We start from the raw sequence: 15,648 nt of genomic DNA, 5'->3' as shown, positions 1-15,648 counted from the left end.
AACTAAATGTCTTCAGGGAAATAAAATAATGTACCAAAAGGTACAACACTTTACAAAAAAAGGGGAAAAAAAATTCCTTCCTAACCCCAAACAGGTAATCAGCTAACGGTTGCCAGTGAGGAATGCTGAAAGCCTGCACTGACCCAATCAACTGGCTATCCAAACAAGGGACTGCTGCTGACTGCAAAGTTAAAATGCCAGCAAATTACAAAAACAAATAAGTCCCAAGACTATTTTCTCTATGTGAAGTTTACTAGTACTTTGTTTTCCAATGGCAGAGTTCGTGTCTGTTAAGAGGAGTAGCGCCACAAAAAATATCTGGCTGAAAATCTGTACCTTATATTGTACTATAACTACTATTACTACCGTTACAAGCAGTACACAAAATTATACTAATAAAAAGAACAAATTCCTCTTTTTTTTAGAAGTTTGTTATGTGCAATTAATAGTATTTTGTGTACAGTTTCACTATACACTCAGGCAATTTCCTCCGAATACTCATACACACAACAAACTTCATTTACTTGAGTAGACACACTGAGTTCAATGGGACTTACTCGTGTGTGGAATGTAACATACACACACGAGCGTTTGCGAGATCAGGGCCAATTGTCCCAACTTGTGTGGGTCTTTCACAAAGCAAGGGGAGAGAGGAAAAAAAACACTTTTTAAAAGAATAGGAAAATGTGATTTAGAAAACCAAAAAACATTGACACAGGAGACTCAGAACCAGGTGAGAGATTAAAACTACTTTTATTTCTTCTTTTTGGAACTGACTAGATTTCAAGTTGACAGTATCCCTTGAAGGCTGTTAATTGCCTTGCTCTCTTCCCAAGGCATAGGGCTCTTATTTGTTAAAAAAAGTGACCAGCCTAACTTTACAAACAGATTTTATGGCTTCTTTTCCTCATTGCATTTATTTTCAGGAAAACCTTTTTATATACTGTTTTGGATGCTTATTTTGGATTACAGTTAAATCAGACCCTACAGGTACGTCTGTGCTCAATTATTTAAACTTTTCTTCCTTCCACAAGATGACAGATAACTAATATTAGTAATTCAAACTTTGAATTTCTGCCTTTTAGAAAGAGTTTATGAACATAGTAACAATCATTGCAGAACACAATTCCTTTATTCTATCTGTGCATTCACTTCAATAACTAAAAAATACAAACATAAACAAACCCATAGAAGTCTTAATACTAGCCTTAAGAAAATGCTGACAAGTGTCTTTTTTTTAAAGGAACAGAGACAAGATTTTTCTGTCCATTCCAACGTTGCTGATCTTGCTACTCCACTTATGAAAAAGACCTTACCCTCACAAAAGAGTATCATCTACGAAATTACTTAATTCTTACCTCTGCATAATGACTGCCTTCGAGTTTTCTTATTTTTCCCTCCAGAAGACTGAAGATTCTGAGTGCCAATGACCAATAACTTTCTTCCATTTGTGATTTACAGCAGCACTGGACAAGCACAAAGCTGATTACGTGAGCAGTTACTTTCTGCCTCACGCTGTCAGATTCATTTTCAGCTACACGTATCAGACCTTCCACCTATTAAAAAAAACACCCACAACAGCATAAGAGACGTCACAATATGCTCTTTTTATGTCCTTGCTCCAGCAATGTCACAGCACAGGCAGCAGAAGTTCTAAGCTTTCCTACAGTTCCTTATCAACATACCTTAATTATGACCTGATATTAACACCTTTATTGGTGAGAGGACAGAGTTCAGTCTCTATGGCCAATTCAGTCATTGGCCTCCCCTCCTCCAAAACAGAAAATACCATTGCAATAGGCAATGTGACCATTTGTCCATGGGCATCTGTCTGTCCAAACTGGGCAGAGACCTCCAAACTTATTACCTATTTGTTCTCTGACTGGCCAATTGTTTGGGGGAACATAATGCTCACAAAATAGTTTTGCTATGGTTACACTAATAAGGCACTTAAATGATGTACTCTGTGTGTTGTATACAAGGTTTTCCTTATTATGAGAGAGTTAATGGGCATTAAATTTATTCTGATCATTACATTTGAGACTATGCCATAAACACATTGTATCAGCAGCCGGATAATGCTGTAAAATGTAACAAACAGCATATTTCAAGCTCCCACAAATCTCATTCCATCTGGTATAGCAATCATCTGTAAGTAAGTATAGAAGTTTGGACTACCATTAAAAAGAATATATTTTAATTGTGCACGTACCATCTGTAACATTAAGGAAGGATCCCCTGAAGTTATGTTATCAGAAAACAGCAGGATCATATTCTGGTTGGCCACACCAACAAAATCCATCAAGTCTGCAGATTTGATCACTTTTTCAAAAACTATTTCCATAAAACAGAAAAGGTGGATACATGAATCACAAGTGAAAATACTGACAGCTTGATAATATTTAGAAATATTTAAACACTTTAAGCAATTAATTTTCTTATCACCAACATTCTTGCTTTTCTTTACTAAGCTCTCAAAATGTTGATGCTTTCCATGCGCACTGCTTCTTGACCTCCCTTGCTTATTCCCTCTCCTCTGTTTGCATCAGAAGAAGAGTTTATTCTAAGATATTATTCTTTCAAAAATAAAAAGAAATCCCATTACTCAACATGTCAGCCATCCTGTTCCACTGTTTACTCTATTGTTGAAAGGTCCTTTTAAACTTGAATTCAACTGGAATTTTGCCTCATTAAAGTCCAGATGACTTTGCCTCAAAACGGCAAATCAAAGTCCCCCCAAAAACACTCCTCATATCAGTTACAATTATAAATGTTAAACAAAACAAAAAAAATCTCAGTTCTTTAAATTTGAGTAAATAAATAAATCACAAGAGTTCGATGTATGAATAGATAACCCACTTTCCAAGACTTTCAGTCACACTTTAGAGGTGATAACTTCTTAGTGGTGGCCCAGCTCTCTACTACCTATATGAGCATCAAGTTCTAATGTCCAATATTTTTTTCAAAACATTTGTTTTAATAGCTTACCTTCTGGCCAGCCTTTCAACAAAGGATGTAGGGAGCAGAGGCCAGATTCTGATAGACAAACTGCCATTTTCCATTCTGCAGATTTTGAATTATTATTAGTGATTACCATAAATGGTACCAACTGCATTACTACTTGATTTAATAGCTCTTCTTTCTCATGCAGAATCTCTTCTTTGAATAAAATGTGTATTGCTCTCTCAAGAACCTTGTACCTAAAACAGAAAAAAAAAAAAAAAAAAAAGTTGAAGGAGCACAACTTGATTATATCACCAATAACATTTCTCCAAACTGCTGTCAACTTCCTATTGATTCAAATTAGAGTTTGAATAGCAAGCCAGAGAGTAAATGAAATTCACAAAAAATATCAAGTAATTTCAAATCTCTCTCAAGACTCAATACAAAATTACCACAACTAAAGGAATTCAAAGTTAAGGTATGACACACACCACTCACAACAACCACCCCACAACTCAAGCTCCACCCACTAATATTAAAAGCTTGGGGGGGAGAAAGGGGAAAACAAAAGAAACACAGGCACATACCACTTCCTGTCCTTTGAAACATCTAGTCTTTGAAATAGAGTCAACAGACTTGAAACAGTTATTTCTGGACTGATTTGTCCCTTGAAAATCTACAAACAAATCAACAGATGCAAATCAACGGATCAATATACAAGATCAGATAATCTACAGAACTGTGATAGCAAGTGCATCACTGATCATATTAAGTAGAAAAATTAAACACGGATGAGTGAACTTACGTTGGTCAGATACTATGTTTATTAGAAGGAAAACAAAAAGCATAGTAACGTGTAGTATGCTCTGGTTTGCTAGATCCATGAAGAAGATAGTCTGAATGTATATCTGGATGGAAAATGCACTGATTTTAAAACAACCAGAATGTTTCATAATGAAGTAAGGATTATTCTTCCTCTATGTAGTATTTGTTAGATGCAAAAAAAAAAAAAAAAAAAAGAAAACCCAACACATGCTAACAAAACATTTTATTTCTGATCATTCATGTGCTCTGGTCATATCTCTGTGTGGTTACTGGTATACCATTTCTTAAAATCAACAACTCTACAAGTAGTGTCACAAGGAAAAATCCTACCAGAAATACTAATAGATGTAATAATTAAAAGTAGTTCATATAATGATCTCTTCCCCCAAAACACATAGTATTGCCTGATGTAGAAATACTAGGCAGGACTTTCGTAAGTATGGCTGCAATCAACTAGATTTTAAAAAAAAAGAATGCATGCTTATCCCTACACCAAAACTGAAAAACTTTGACATAAATGTCTTTTCCTAGCACCTAGAGCTTTTCTGGGGACAGAACTGAAGGCTCCTCTTATTTATTTGTATAAAATGGACAGAGTAGTTTATAGGATGGGCAGAACTCAATTAAAATATGTTCTAGTGACCAGATCAACAAAGTACGCTGCGCTTAGTATAGTCTCCGAAATTTTTGCTTCTCTCTCTTAATAGGAGAGAGCTACACACAAATTCTCGTCAATACCAGAGAGGTCAGTGGAGGTAAAGGCATAATTAATATAGAGCATTAATTCCAGATTTCTTCTGAATATAGAGAAATAGCTAAAATCTCACTTGACCTATCAAGAAATACTGACTTACCTCCAAGGCACTGAGAGCAGTCATAACAACCTCCACGTTGTCATCCATTAGTCGTGCAAAAATGGCTTCTTCTATGAAGGACTTGTCAAAGCCCTCCTGAACAACGAGGGAAAAGCGGTTAAGGACCATTAGTTTCCAAAGCCTTCTTGGCAGTATAACTTCCATGACATACGAACTCAAGTACAGGAGAACAGAAACCTCAGTTAGGGAGAAACTAACTGCTAATACCAATGGAAGAAACAAACCTAAGTATCAGACTCCATTGTGGGACTACAATCAGCTTCATAAAACAGGAATTAAACCCAGACTCTGGATGACAGGATCCAAGTTTAAAGAAACAATAACAACTGAGCTGACTGAAAACAACATTAAGGATAATGTGTGTGTCATATTTTAGTGTGATGTTTGTCTTTTCTTCAGTAAAAGTTTCTATAACTTCTGAAGATAACATATCAATTAAGTTCTTTAAATGAGAGACTCAGAGGTACCAACCTTTGATGCTTCAATGATCTCCTTCAAATGCTGAACAGCCAAGACCCTGACTGCTGGCTGTGGATGATTCAGGCTAAGTACCAGAGAGGTATCAGAGTCTGCCAGAAACTGAAATGTACACTGCACAGTTACTCAATGTATGTTGAAAATTAATGAATTAAACTTTGCCATTAATACATATACTAAGAAAAAAAACCAGTAACTACTGATCCAGAATAGAAATGGTATATTCTGATTGTAAAAATGTCAATTTCAGAATAACACAGTACAATTGCCCTGTATATGGACTTACGGTATTTTTAAAATTATACCCTGAGGGCATTTCTACATGAGAAAGTTAATTCGGATTAAGGTATGGTGTGAGTTTAAATTGAAATACCTACGGTTGAATAACTCCATGTGTAAACAAGCCCTAAATTCTCACTCTGCCAAGGTAAGGAAGCATCCACACTTTTTTGTCCTAGAAACACACTGCACTTATCTAAGGGTTCTGAGAAAAAGCCAGTGACTGGACATCAGACTGGCAGAACCCTGACAGAGACAGCTAAGAAGGTAACAAATAGACCAGATGCCTGCAGCTTATCTCAGCAAACCTGAAGTTGCTTGGACAGAGTTTTACATATCAGGATTTTATCAGTTGGGCACCCATTTGAAGAATCTGTGCTATTTATGCAGCCATGTTTTTCTTGAATTGGCCTAAAGTGTCTGAAACACTGCTTTTAATGCCCCATAATCTTTGCCAGTTTGCATGTTTGATTTGGAGGTAATCAGCTTTGAATATGAAGAAATGTAGCTATAAGAATGTTTAAAAAAAAAAGAAAAAAGAAAAAAAAAAAGAAACCACACACACACAAAGCTTTTCTTGACAAAAAAAAAAGTGTGGAGTACAAATTATTTTGCTGTGCACTAGTATGTGATATGCCCAGACTCTGTTACCCTTTGGAGACAGCATGCTAAGAAACTTGGGATTCCTAAATTCCTCTGGTCACAGAATATCAGCCTTTGAAAAGAGTAAAAAGCAACACAATAATACTACAAAGAATGTCTTCACAAACTTCCTTGATTAGAATGGTGGCTGCTGTGCTGCCACCTTTTCTAGATTTGACAGTTCTGTCCAGCTTGTAAGACATTGACAATGTACCAAAGTAACACTGGGGCACGTGACCTTGTCACAACATAACAGAACTAACAGAGCAGCACAATATAAGCTAATAATCATTTATTCAAGTTGCTTTTTACATTTGGTAATTGCAGACATCATCAGTTTTGTTCAAGCACAATGACACTTAAATCAATCACAATACAAGAAAAAAAAAATAAAGACAAGGAAGGTCAAATACACCCCAGTATAATACTGCTGACTTTAAGGCAGCATACCAGAGTTGATTTAGATCCAGAAATTGGGCCTTTACCTACCTGATATTTACTGCCACTCACAGAGAGAGAGATAAATTGGTGGAAAAGATCTTGCTCATTCTGATTTGTAACATCTTTCAGATGCTCTTCCAGTACCAAGTCTAAGGCTTCAGGATATCTGTCAACAACCAAGAGAAACAGGTTCTGCACAGAAAATTACTATAGAAGTTATGCACCAATTACAACAGAACTATATGCAGAGGATAGAGAATGTGAGAGCACTTGTTTGAATCACAGGACTGAAAAGGACCTCAAGAGGTCTTCCAGTCCAGTCCCCTATACTCAAGGCAGGGCTAAGTATTATCGAGACCATCCGTTTGTTTAACCTGCTTTTAAAAATCTCCAATGACGGAGATTCCACAACCTCCCATTGCAATTCACTTCGATGCTTAACTACCCGACAGTTGGAAGTTTTTCCTAATGCCCAACCTAAACCGCCTTTGCTGCAATTTATAAGCCAATTGCTTCTTGTCCTAGCCTCAGAGGTTATGAACAATTTTTCTCCCTCCTCCTTGCAACAACCTTTTATGTACTTGAAAACTGTTATCATATTCCTTCTCAGTCTCCTCCAGCCAGGGTAGATAAAAATCAATGATTTTAAAAAAAAAATTGGATTTTTTAAATTTAAATCAGATTTTTTTTTTTTATAAAATGCTTGAGAAAAAAATCTATCAAAATATCTCCTCATGGAATAAAGATTATAAATTCTAATTCTATAGTATGAGACAATATATTCATGTAATATTTAAGAAAAGTTTTATAAATGAGTTCCAATAGTTCATGGATTAGGAACCCAATTTTATGAGGTTCCAGGGGCTTCTGTATAGATTATTTAGGTTAACCTTTCAATCTACCCAATGGGACTCAGTGCTAAGTCTAGAAGATACCATCAGAGATGCTTAGTTTTTCAGTTCTCAAACTGTGGATTTGCGTCTCCAGAGATAACATGCTTGTGAACAGCAAAAATGTTTTAAAATAAAATAATATACAGAGGTGAGAAATAACAGACCTTAACTTTATTGTCCCTCTGCAAATTTGTGTACACAGAGTCAATCCCTGACCTCTCTCTAAAAGTGCAAAGTTTCAAAAAGTTCAATGAATAGAAGGTTGTTGGGGGTGGAATAAATCTGGGCAAGGAGAAGTCTGGAGATAAATGTGAGAAGAGAGGGACAGAATAGAAACAAAAGAGAAACTGTTTGAGCAGCATATTGCAGAAGTTTGAGGTCTTTCTGAGTGGAGCCTTCATTGATTTGAGATCTACCATACCATTCTCTCACTAGAAGGGAAAACCTATAATGGCAGCAGGCCGTAAAAGAGGCCCAGTCTGGGAATATTTTAATGAAGTTCCTCTACCTGCGGGTAAGACAGGCATGCATGCAAAATGCAAACACAGCAACAAAGAAATGCAAGGTCTGGTTGCCCGAATGAAACAACATCATGAGAAGTGTTCCTTCTCAGGAGGAAGCTGCACTGAAGACGATGAAGAGAACATGTCTGAACATTAACAAGTGTGTTGTGAGCAAGACACCATAAGTCATTCTTCCGCTCTACTCTGTGCTGGTCAGGCCTCAACTGGAGTATTGTGTCCAGTTCTGGGCACTGCATTTCAAGAAAGATGTGGAGAAATTGGAGAGGGTCCAGAGAAAAGCAACAAGACTGCTTAAAGGTCTAGAGAATATGACCTATGAAGGAAGGCTGAAAGAATTGGGTTTGTTTAGTTTGGAGAAGAGAAGACGGAGAGGACATGATAGCAGTTTTCAGGTATCTAAAAGGGTGTCATCAGGAGGTGGGAGAAAACTTGTTCATCTCAGCCTCTAAGGATAGAACAAGAAGCAATGGGCTTAAACTGCAGCAAGGGAGGTTTAGGCTGAACATTAGGAAAAAGTTCCTAACTGTCAGAGTGGCTAAACATTCGAATAAATTGTCTAAGCAGGTTGTGGAATCTCCATCTCTGGAGATATTTAAGAGTAGCTTAGATAAATGTCTATCAGGGATGGTCTAGACAGTATTTGGTCCTGCCATGAGGGCAGGGGACTGGACTCGATGACCTCTCGAGGTCCCTTCCAGTCCCAGAGTCTATGAATCTATGCAGGATCTTCAGGTTGGTAAACTTTTTTTATTCCATACTTCTTTCTTAAGGACTGCCTGTCTTCCTTCTGGACTATTCTTGAATTCTCAGGTTTGAGCAAAAAACGTAGTTGTTACTCTATGGTACTATCATTTTAGATGCAGTTGTGATAAAAAACGAAATAGCTGAAATAGGCAGATCTTCCTTTTACTATTTCACCTTTAAGTAGCACTGAGTGTCAGTGAATGCAATGAATACTACTAAATGAGCAGTATGGTAATAATAATTAAATAACTGCATTGACTTATTTGGTTTAGGAGAATCCATCCTCAACATACACGATTCTGAACACTATCCACCTTCAAGATCATCATCATTTTCTATAGTTTCAGAGTTATCTGCCAATTATAGTGTTTCTGTCACATAATGTATGTCACATAAACACAGGGTATCACCTGTAGCAAAAAGAGAAAGAAAAAAATCTCCATCATCCAGAAACAACCATAGATAAGTTTGTGATAAGACCCAGCAGACAACAAAAAGGGCTAATTGATGAAAAAATTGCTCAGTTTGTTTATGCAACAAACTCTCCTTTCCATATGACTGAGAACCCACACTTTGTTAACATGGTTCAGTCACTAAGACCAGGATACAGTCCATCCAACAGAGCAGACGTTGCAGGCAAATAGCTGGATAAAGTTATGAAAGAGAAATTGAGCAGTGTGCAAAAGGTCTAGTGGGTAAAATTGTTAATCTGAGTTTTGATGGGTGAAACAATGTCCAGAATGATCCTGTTGTACGTGCTTGTGTGACAACAGAAGAAGGCAATGTCTTCCTCAGAGAAACGATCAATACATCAGGAAATGCGCACACAGCAGAATACTTACAAGAAATAGCAGTAAAAGCTATAACAAACTGAAAAAAGAATTCAAATGTCTAGTATGCAGCTTGGTCACAGACAATGCTGGCAAATGTATCCAAGATAAGAAGAGAGTCACAATCTAAAAACATATGGTTGCAGTGCTCATTGATGCATCTCCCATCCAGAGACTTCAATGATCTAGAAATAAAGGCTAATGTTGTTGAAATTGCAAAATACTTCCGTAACAACCACTCTGCAGAAGCTGCTCTGAAAAAAGTGGGAGGAACCAAGCTAACTCTCCCACCAGACGTGCAACGGAACTCAGTAGTGGACTGTTTTGAGCACTATATCAAGAACTGGCCTAATCTGATGACAGTTTGTGAATAAAATCATGAAAAAAAATAGATGACACTGTCACAGCCAACGTTCTCAACACTGGGCTTAAGAGAAATGTTGAATACATGCTGAGTACCCTGAAGCTTATTTCTGTAGCCTTGAACAAAATGCAGAGAAATAGCTGTTTTATTGCTGACGCTCTTGAAATTTGGAAGGAACTGAGTGAGATCTTAAAAAGAGAAATATGCAATATCTCCAGCTCATTTTCTTGCAATTCTTCTCACTACTCGGTATCAGGATCAAACCTTAACTGCTGAAGAAGAGGAGTTGGCTATGACATGGACATCCAGCAATCATCCCTCCATAATGTCAACTACAATAAACTTCAGAGCTAAGGATGAACCATTCAAGAAATACATGTTTGCTGATGATGTTTTAAAGAAAGTCACATCAGTGAAATGGTGGAAGTCACTTAAGCACTTAGACTCAGAGACTGTTGAAGTGATAATCTCACTTTTAACAGCAGTAGCTTTTTCTGCTGGTGTAGAAAGAATATTTTCTTCCTTTGGACTAATTCATTCCAAATTGAGAAATCGTTTGGACCTGGAAAAGCAGGAAAGCTTGTTTTTCTTTTCCAGATTATGAACGAACAGGAAAATGAAGGTGAAGACGACTGAGTTAACTGCAGAAGCCAATATTTTAAGTTTCTCATGTTGACCTGGCTGACATAGTCGATTTAATTTTTTTGTTTTAAATATTTCATTTAACTATTTTAGTTGAAAACAATTTTAACCAAAACAAACTTGATTTTAAAAAACTTGACTTTAACTAAATTCAAAAATTCATATGGTTTGTTCTGTTAAAATATTATATGTTTGCTGTTGAAGAAAAAAATCCAGAATACATAACATTGTTGTTTTAGCTAAATAAAACAATTTAAATGTCTGTCTGGTGATGTTCTCCTCCTTATACAGCATGACAAAAAAATCCTCCAAATATTAATGATTAACTTGTTAAATTGGAGATAGTTCACCTCCCAGTGACTTCATATATATCTTCTTCAATTACCTTTGGTAAATGAAATAACCAATCATTCATTTTCTGATATAGCTGTAAAACTCACTTGAAAAGTTGTCAAAATAAATCACTTTAAAAATGTATAGTGTGTATCTTCTAAAAATGAAACCTACATCTATCTCTGAGTTGTGAAGAATATGTATTAAGGTTATAACAACCAACAAGAATGCACTTCTATGTAGAAATCCACGATTAAATCAAGTCTTCCTGACCAGTGATTTAAATCAAATCCACCCTGACCCTAACTGAGTAACAGGCCTACCCTGTCCCTGCTCATATGTCTTATGTATTTGTAGAACGTTTTCTTCTTATCCTTTATGTCTACAGCTAGTTTAATCTCGTTTTATGCTTTGGCCTTTGTAATTTTGTCCCTACATATTTATGTTATTTGTTTATATTCATCATTTATAATTTGACCTAGTTTCCACTTTTTGCTGGACTCTTCTTTGAGTTTCAGATCATTGCAGATCTCCTACTTAAGCCAGGGTGGACCCTTGCCATACTTCCTATCTTTCCTATGCAATCAGATAGACCGCTCTTGTGCCCTTAATAATGTCTTTTTGAAAAACTGCCAAGTCTCTTCAACTGTTTTCCCCCTGACTTGCTTCCCATGGGATCTTACCTACCAACTCCCTGAGTTTATTGACGTATGCCTACTTGAAATCTATTATCTTTATTGTGCTGTTTTCCCTCCTACCATTCCTTAGAATCATGAACTCTACCATTTCATGATCACTTTCACCCGAGTGCCTTCCACTTCCAAATTCTCAACCAGTTCCTTCCTATTTGTCAAAATCAAATCTAGAACAGCCTCCCCCAAGTAGCCTTCTCCACCTTCTAAAATAAAAAATTGTCTCCAAGACATTCCAAGAACTTCGGATAATTTATGTCCTGCTATAATCTACGTCCTGTTATTTTTCCAACAGACATCTGGATAGTTGAAGTCCCCCATCACCACCACCTCCTGTGCTTTGGATGATTTTGTTAGTGGTTTAAAAAAAGCCTTATCCACTTACAATAAAATATAGTAAATAATTCTTCAGAGGGTATTAATCTGATTGTGTTTTCATAAAGCTGGTCAATAATATGCAGACCACTAGTGTAAATGATTAATAGAAAAGGCTCAGTATAACTTAAGAGTGCTAGGAGAGGCTAGTAGCTGAGGTGCTCTGATATTAAGGTGATGGGGAATGTACCAGGATAGATTTGGCTTTAATTACATGTACTGTAAAGACTAAAATTATGCTTGCATAAATCACTCAGCATACTAACAAGTATGAAGTCACAATTAGGATAAATTAGGCATTTATCTAGGATACCCATGAACACAAATTACTAAGAGAAGCATATATTGATTCACAGGTGACTTACCATACTTTCATATTGCACAAAATGCATAGGAAATAAGAAGTAACTTACTTTCTTTCAAGAAGTCTGATGAGAGGAAGAAGTTGTTTATTGAGCAGAGCCATTTTGGTAGAATCAGATTCATTCTCCACACCATAGGAAATAAACTCTTCAAGAAATTTACTAAAAATGACAAACACACAAATAAAAACAGACATATTGACAACACAACACTAATCATCAGCATTATTGATTGAGACAAATAGAATAGTTTGTGTGATTCATATCGTATGTCATAAATACAGGTTGTCTTCGGAGTTTAAATTTCATCCCCAAGTAATTTTTTCTTTGTAAGGCCCCAATCCGGCAAAGACTTATCCATGTATTTAACTCTGCTCAAGCAAGTAGTCCCAGTGAAGTCAAACACTTAGTGTTCAAACACCAATATGTTTGCAGGAGCAGGGTGTGTGTCAGGAACCCTTGAAAGCTGGGAAGATAACAGACATTCCGACACAGTGCTAATCACATTTTCACAAATTAGGTGTTATTTTAGCTGAAATTAACATACATTGTAGAAAATAATCAAAATTAGCTCACCAGGCCAATAAGTGATCTAAATCCTTTTCCAGTGGTATACTTGTAAGTATGGCTTCTAGATGTCTCGTATAGATATGGTTATCTGTCACTTCAGACTCCTCGTGCCCCTCTTCAGAAGAAATAAACAATTAGACATTTTTAAAAGAAAGATGAACAGTTGTTTTAAAATAAACGCTTTACATTTATTACACCAACCACCATGAAAAAAAATAGACAGCAGGCTCTAGTGGATTAAGCACATAACAGGGAGACAGGAATGTACCCTGTCTAACACTAACCTGCTGTGCCCCTTTGGTCAAGCCAGGAAACCATGTGCTGTACCTTATTTTCCCAACCTGTAAAATGGGGACCATAAAGTTTATCTATTTCCTATAGATGTTGCAATGAATAAATATTATGAGCTGCTCAGTATTATCACTATTCCCGGAATAAAAATTGTGGCAAATGTTATATATGTTCTATCAAATGACATTCTATGTGCAGCACTTGGCAAGTCAAGGATCGTCGTAAAATTACACTAGCTCTCATGAGATCATCTGTTCTCACCGGAGCACTGCAAATGAATATCTAGGTGCCCAGCACATCACAGATAGGCAGCGAGCCTATCCCACCAGAGATTTGATTCATTTCTGGTTGGAACTCTTGCACTGGCCTCCCTGGTATCATCTGCAATGTGGCAACTAGGCATTTAAAAAAACCAAAAGCTATTCCACAAGCCTCACAGAAAGAAAGACACGAGCAGTTCCTCACAGTTTGGAGCAGTCTGTCATCAGGAACAATTAAAACCGATTTATCTAAAAAAGCTGCTACAAGGGTTTACCCAGAAAAAACATTGGGCACATGCTAACATACCAGTAGCGGAGTCAATAATGGAGCAAACTAGGTGCGGCAGCAGGTAACGCAGAAGGGGAGTGACGTCATAGGCAGCTGAAATGCCATGCAGGATAATAACCAGGTCTGGAATGTTACACAGGTAGCGAAATGGCCTGCACAGGAGAACACCAAAAGGAAGACTGAATATTGCTCTGGGTTCTAGCTTATCCATCACTTTCTATTACACAGAACTTTCAACTATCCACATATTGTCAAGTGGCTCAGCCTCAATGAAAAAAAATAAGAAGAGTTATAGGGATGCATTTCCCAGTTTTCACAGGTTTAAGGATTGGTGCATATCACATTCTGAAAGGGTACAAGGCACTGCCAATCAACCACAACTCCGCCTTGTTTTGAGGAAGTCTATTTCCCTGGTTTCTTAAGAAAGTGGTGGTAGGGAAAAGGGAAAGACTGCGTGGTTGTGTGTGTAGGGGAGAGATGAGTGGATCTTTCTTGGAATACCTCACCACCATTCAACTACTTGCTCCGCACTCCTTCAGTGCCCAGCTGGGCTAGGGGATCCAAGGGCAAGAGGGAAGGTGGTAACTTGTGGGCTGCAAAGAGCACATCTACCAGTTAGAGATACACACACACACAGGGACAGGAACCCTAGAATTCCTACTCCACTTCAGGGGAAGAAGGAGGAAAAGGGGGCTGGAAGAGGCCACTCTAGCTACATGTGAACTAGGCAGCTGCCTAAGGCAGCAGATTTGGCCGGCTGTCCCTCTGTCATGACAGAGGGGCAGTCAGGCAAAATCTGACATCCTAGGGGTTTTGAAGGTGGCACGCAAGCTGATTTTCAGTGGCATTCACACTGCCAGGTCCTGATCACCAGTCCAGGGGGCTCTGCATTTTAAATTTAATTTTAAATGAAGCTTCTTAAACATTTTAAAAACCTTATTTACTTTACATATAACAATAGTTTAGTTCTATATTATAGACTTATAGAAAGAGACCTTCTAAAAACGTTAAAATGTATTACTGGCACGTGAAATCTTAAATTAGAGCGAATCAATGAAAATGCGGCACACCACTTCTGAAAGATTGCCAACCCCTGCCGTAGGCCTATGAGGAGGGGGGTGACAGACTAAAGTTTTGATCAAGGTGGCAGCCTGTCCTGAGTGGCCTCTGGGGCTGATATGAAAGGAAAGGGAGCAGGATGATTGCAGAGGTGTGAAGTGGCATACTCATCTCAATGAGATGTCCTCAGATGGAAGGAAGACACCCTTTTGGCGATGAATGAGGCCTGAAACAACAGCTCTGAGCTTTACTAACTGTTCCATTCATTGAGTGGATATTCTCACACCCGCCTCAGTGCCTGGGTGCTGTGCCACACAGTAACCATGCCTCTTACCAGCTTTCCATACTGCATGAGCACTGTGTGCCTGTGCCCAGCACCAAGGATGTCTGTTCCCAGTGCTCAGCAGAAGTTCAGCGAGCCTATCCCACCAGAGATTTGATTCATTTCTGGTTGGAACTCTTGCACTGGCCTCTCTGGTATCATCTGTAATGTGGCAACTAGTTCCTCCGTTGATTCTGTCCCCACACCAGGCTTCACATCCTGGACACAGTCTTGCCCACCAAACTGTCCCAGGGCAGGATTTGGGCAGATGATAGATGCTGAAATTCCTCAGAACTGTGTACACCACTAACACTTCCAAAAGGAGCATTATAATAGCCTCAGACATCAAGGGAAAGGTGGGTTGACAGCACTAATGTTCTCTGAATGCAGAACTCCAGAGAAGAGGACTCTAACTAATGGCCCTGGCATTCAAGTGCTTCTTCCTCTAAGCCACCATGTGAACACATACTCAGAAACTCCTTAGAGAATGAAACAGAGTACACAATAACTCTCACGGATGTGTAAGCATTAGCAATAAAGCTTCTAGGGTGCAGAAACTTTAGAAATATTTTTGAACTGGTCCTTGGTACTGGTCAACAGTTGTTCCCAGGAGCAG

The 15,648-nt window shown here is 37.9% G+C and overlaps 1 protein-coding gene across 5 annotated transcripts in view; it reads right to left on the bottom strand.

Annotated features, from left to right (window-relative positions):
- HEATR1 (HEAT repeat containing 1) overlaps window positions 1–15,648 on the bottom strand; it is a 58,598-nt gene that overhangs the window by 35,181 nt on the left and 7,769 nt on the right. For 4 of the 5 annotated variants that reach the window (XM_050950362.1, XM_050950366.1, XM_050950363.1 and 1 more), the window contains exons 8-18: window positions 13,670–13,803; window positions 13,096–13,152; window positions 12,818–12,926; window positions 12,293–12,403; window positions 6,531–6,648; window positions 5,115–5,222; window positions 4,623–4,718; window positions 3,531–3,619; window positions 2,989–3,200; window positions 2,213–2,334; window positions 1,359–1,556 (exon numbers count right to left, since the gene is read on the bottom strand). In XM_050950362.1, coding sequence (XP_050806319.1) covers window positions 1,359–1,556; window positions 2,213–2,334; window positions 2,989–3,200; window positions 3,531–3,619; window positions 4,623–4,718; window positions 5,115–5,222; window positions 6,531–6,648; window positions 12,293–12,403; window positions 12,818–12,926; window positions 13,096–13,152; window positions 13,670–13,803 — 1,354 coding nt within the window. The remainder of the gene's footprint in view (window positions 1–1,358; window positions 1,557–2,212; window positions 2,335–2,988; window positions 3,201–3,530; window positions 3,620–4,622; window positions 4,719–5,114; window positions 5,223–6,530; window positions 6,649–12,292; window positions 12,404–12,817; window positions 12,927–13,095; window positions 13,153–13,669; window positions 13,804–15,648) is intronic. The other variant, XM_050950365.1, reaches the window with a different exon arrangement.

Source organism: Gopherus flavomarginatus, chromosome 4 (assembly GCF_025201925.1).
Source record: "Gopherus flavomarginatus isolate rGopFla2 chromosome 4, rGopFla2.mat.asm, whole genome shotgun sequence".
Classification (NCBI taxonomy): Eukaryota; Metazoa; Chordata; order Testudines; family Testudinidae; genus Gopherus; species Gopherus flavomarginatus.
This window is presented reverse-complemented; position numbering and strand designations above follow the sequence as displayed.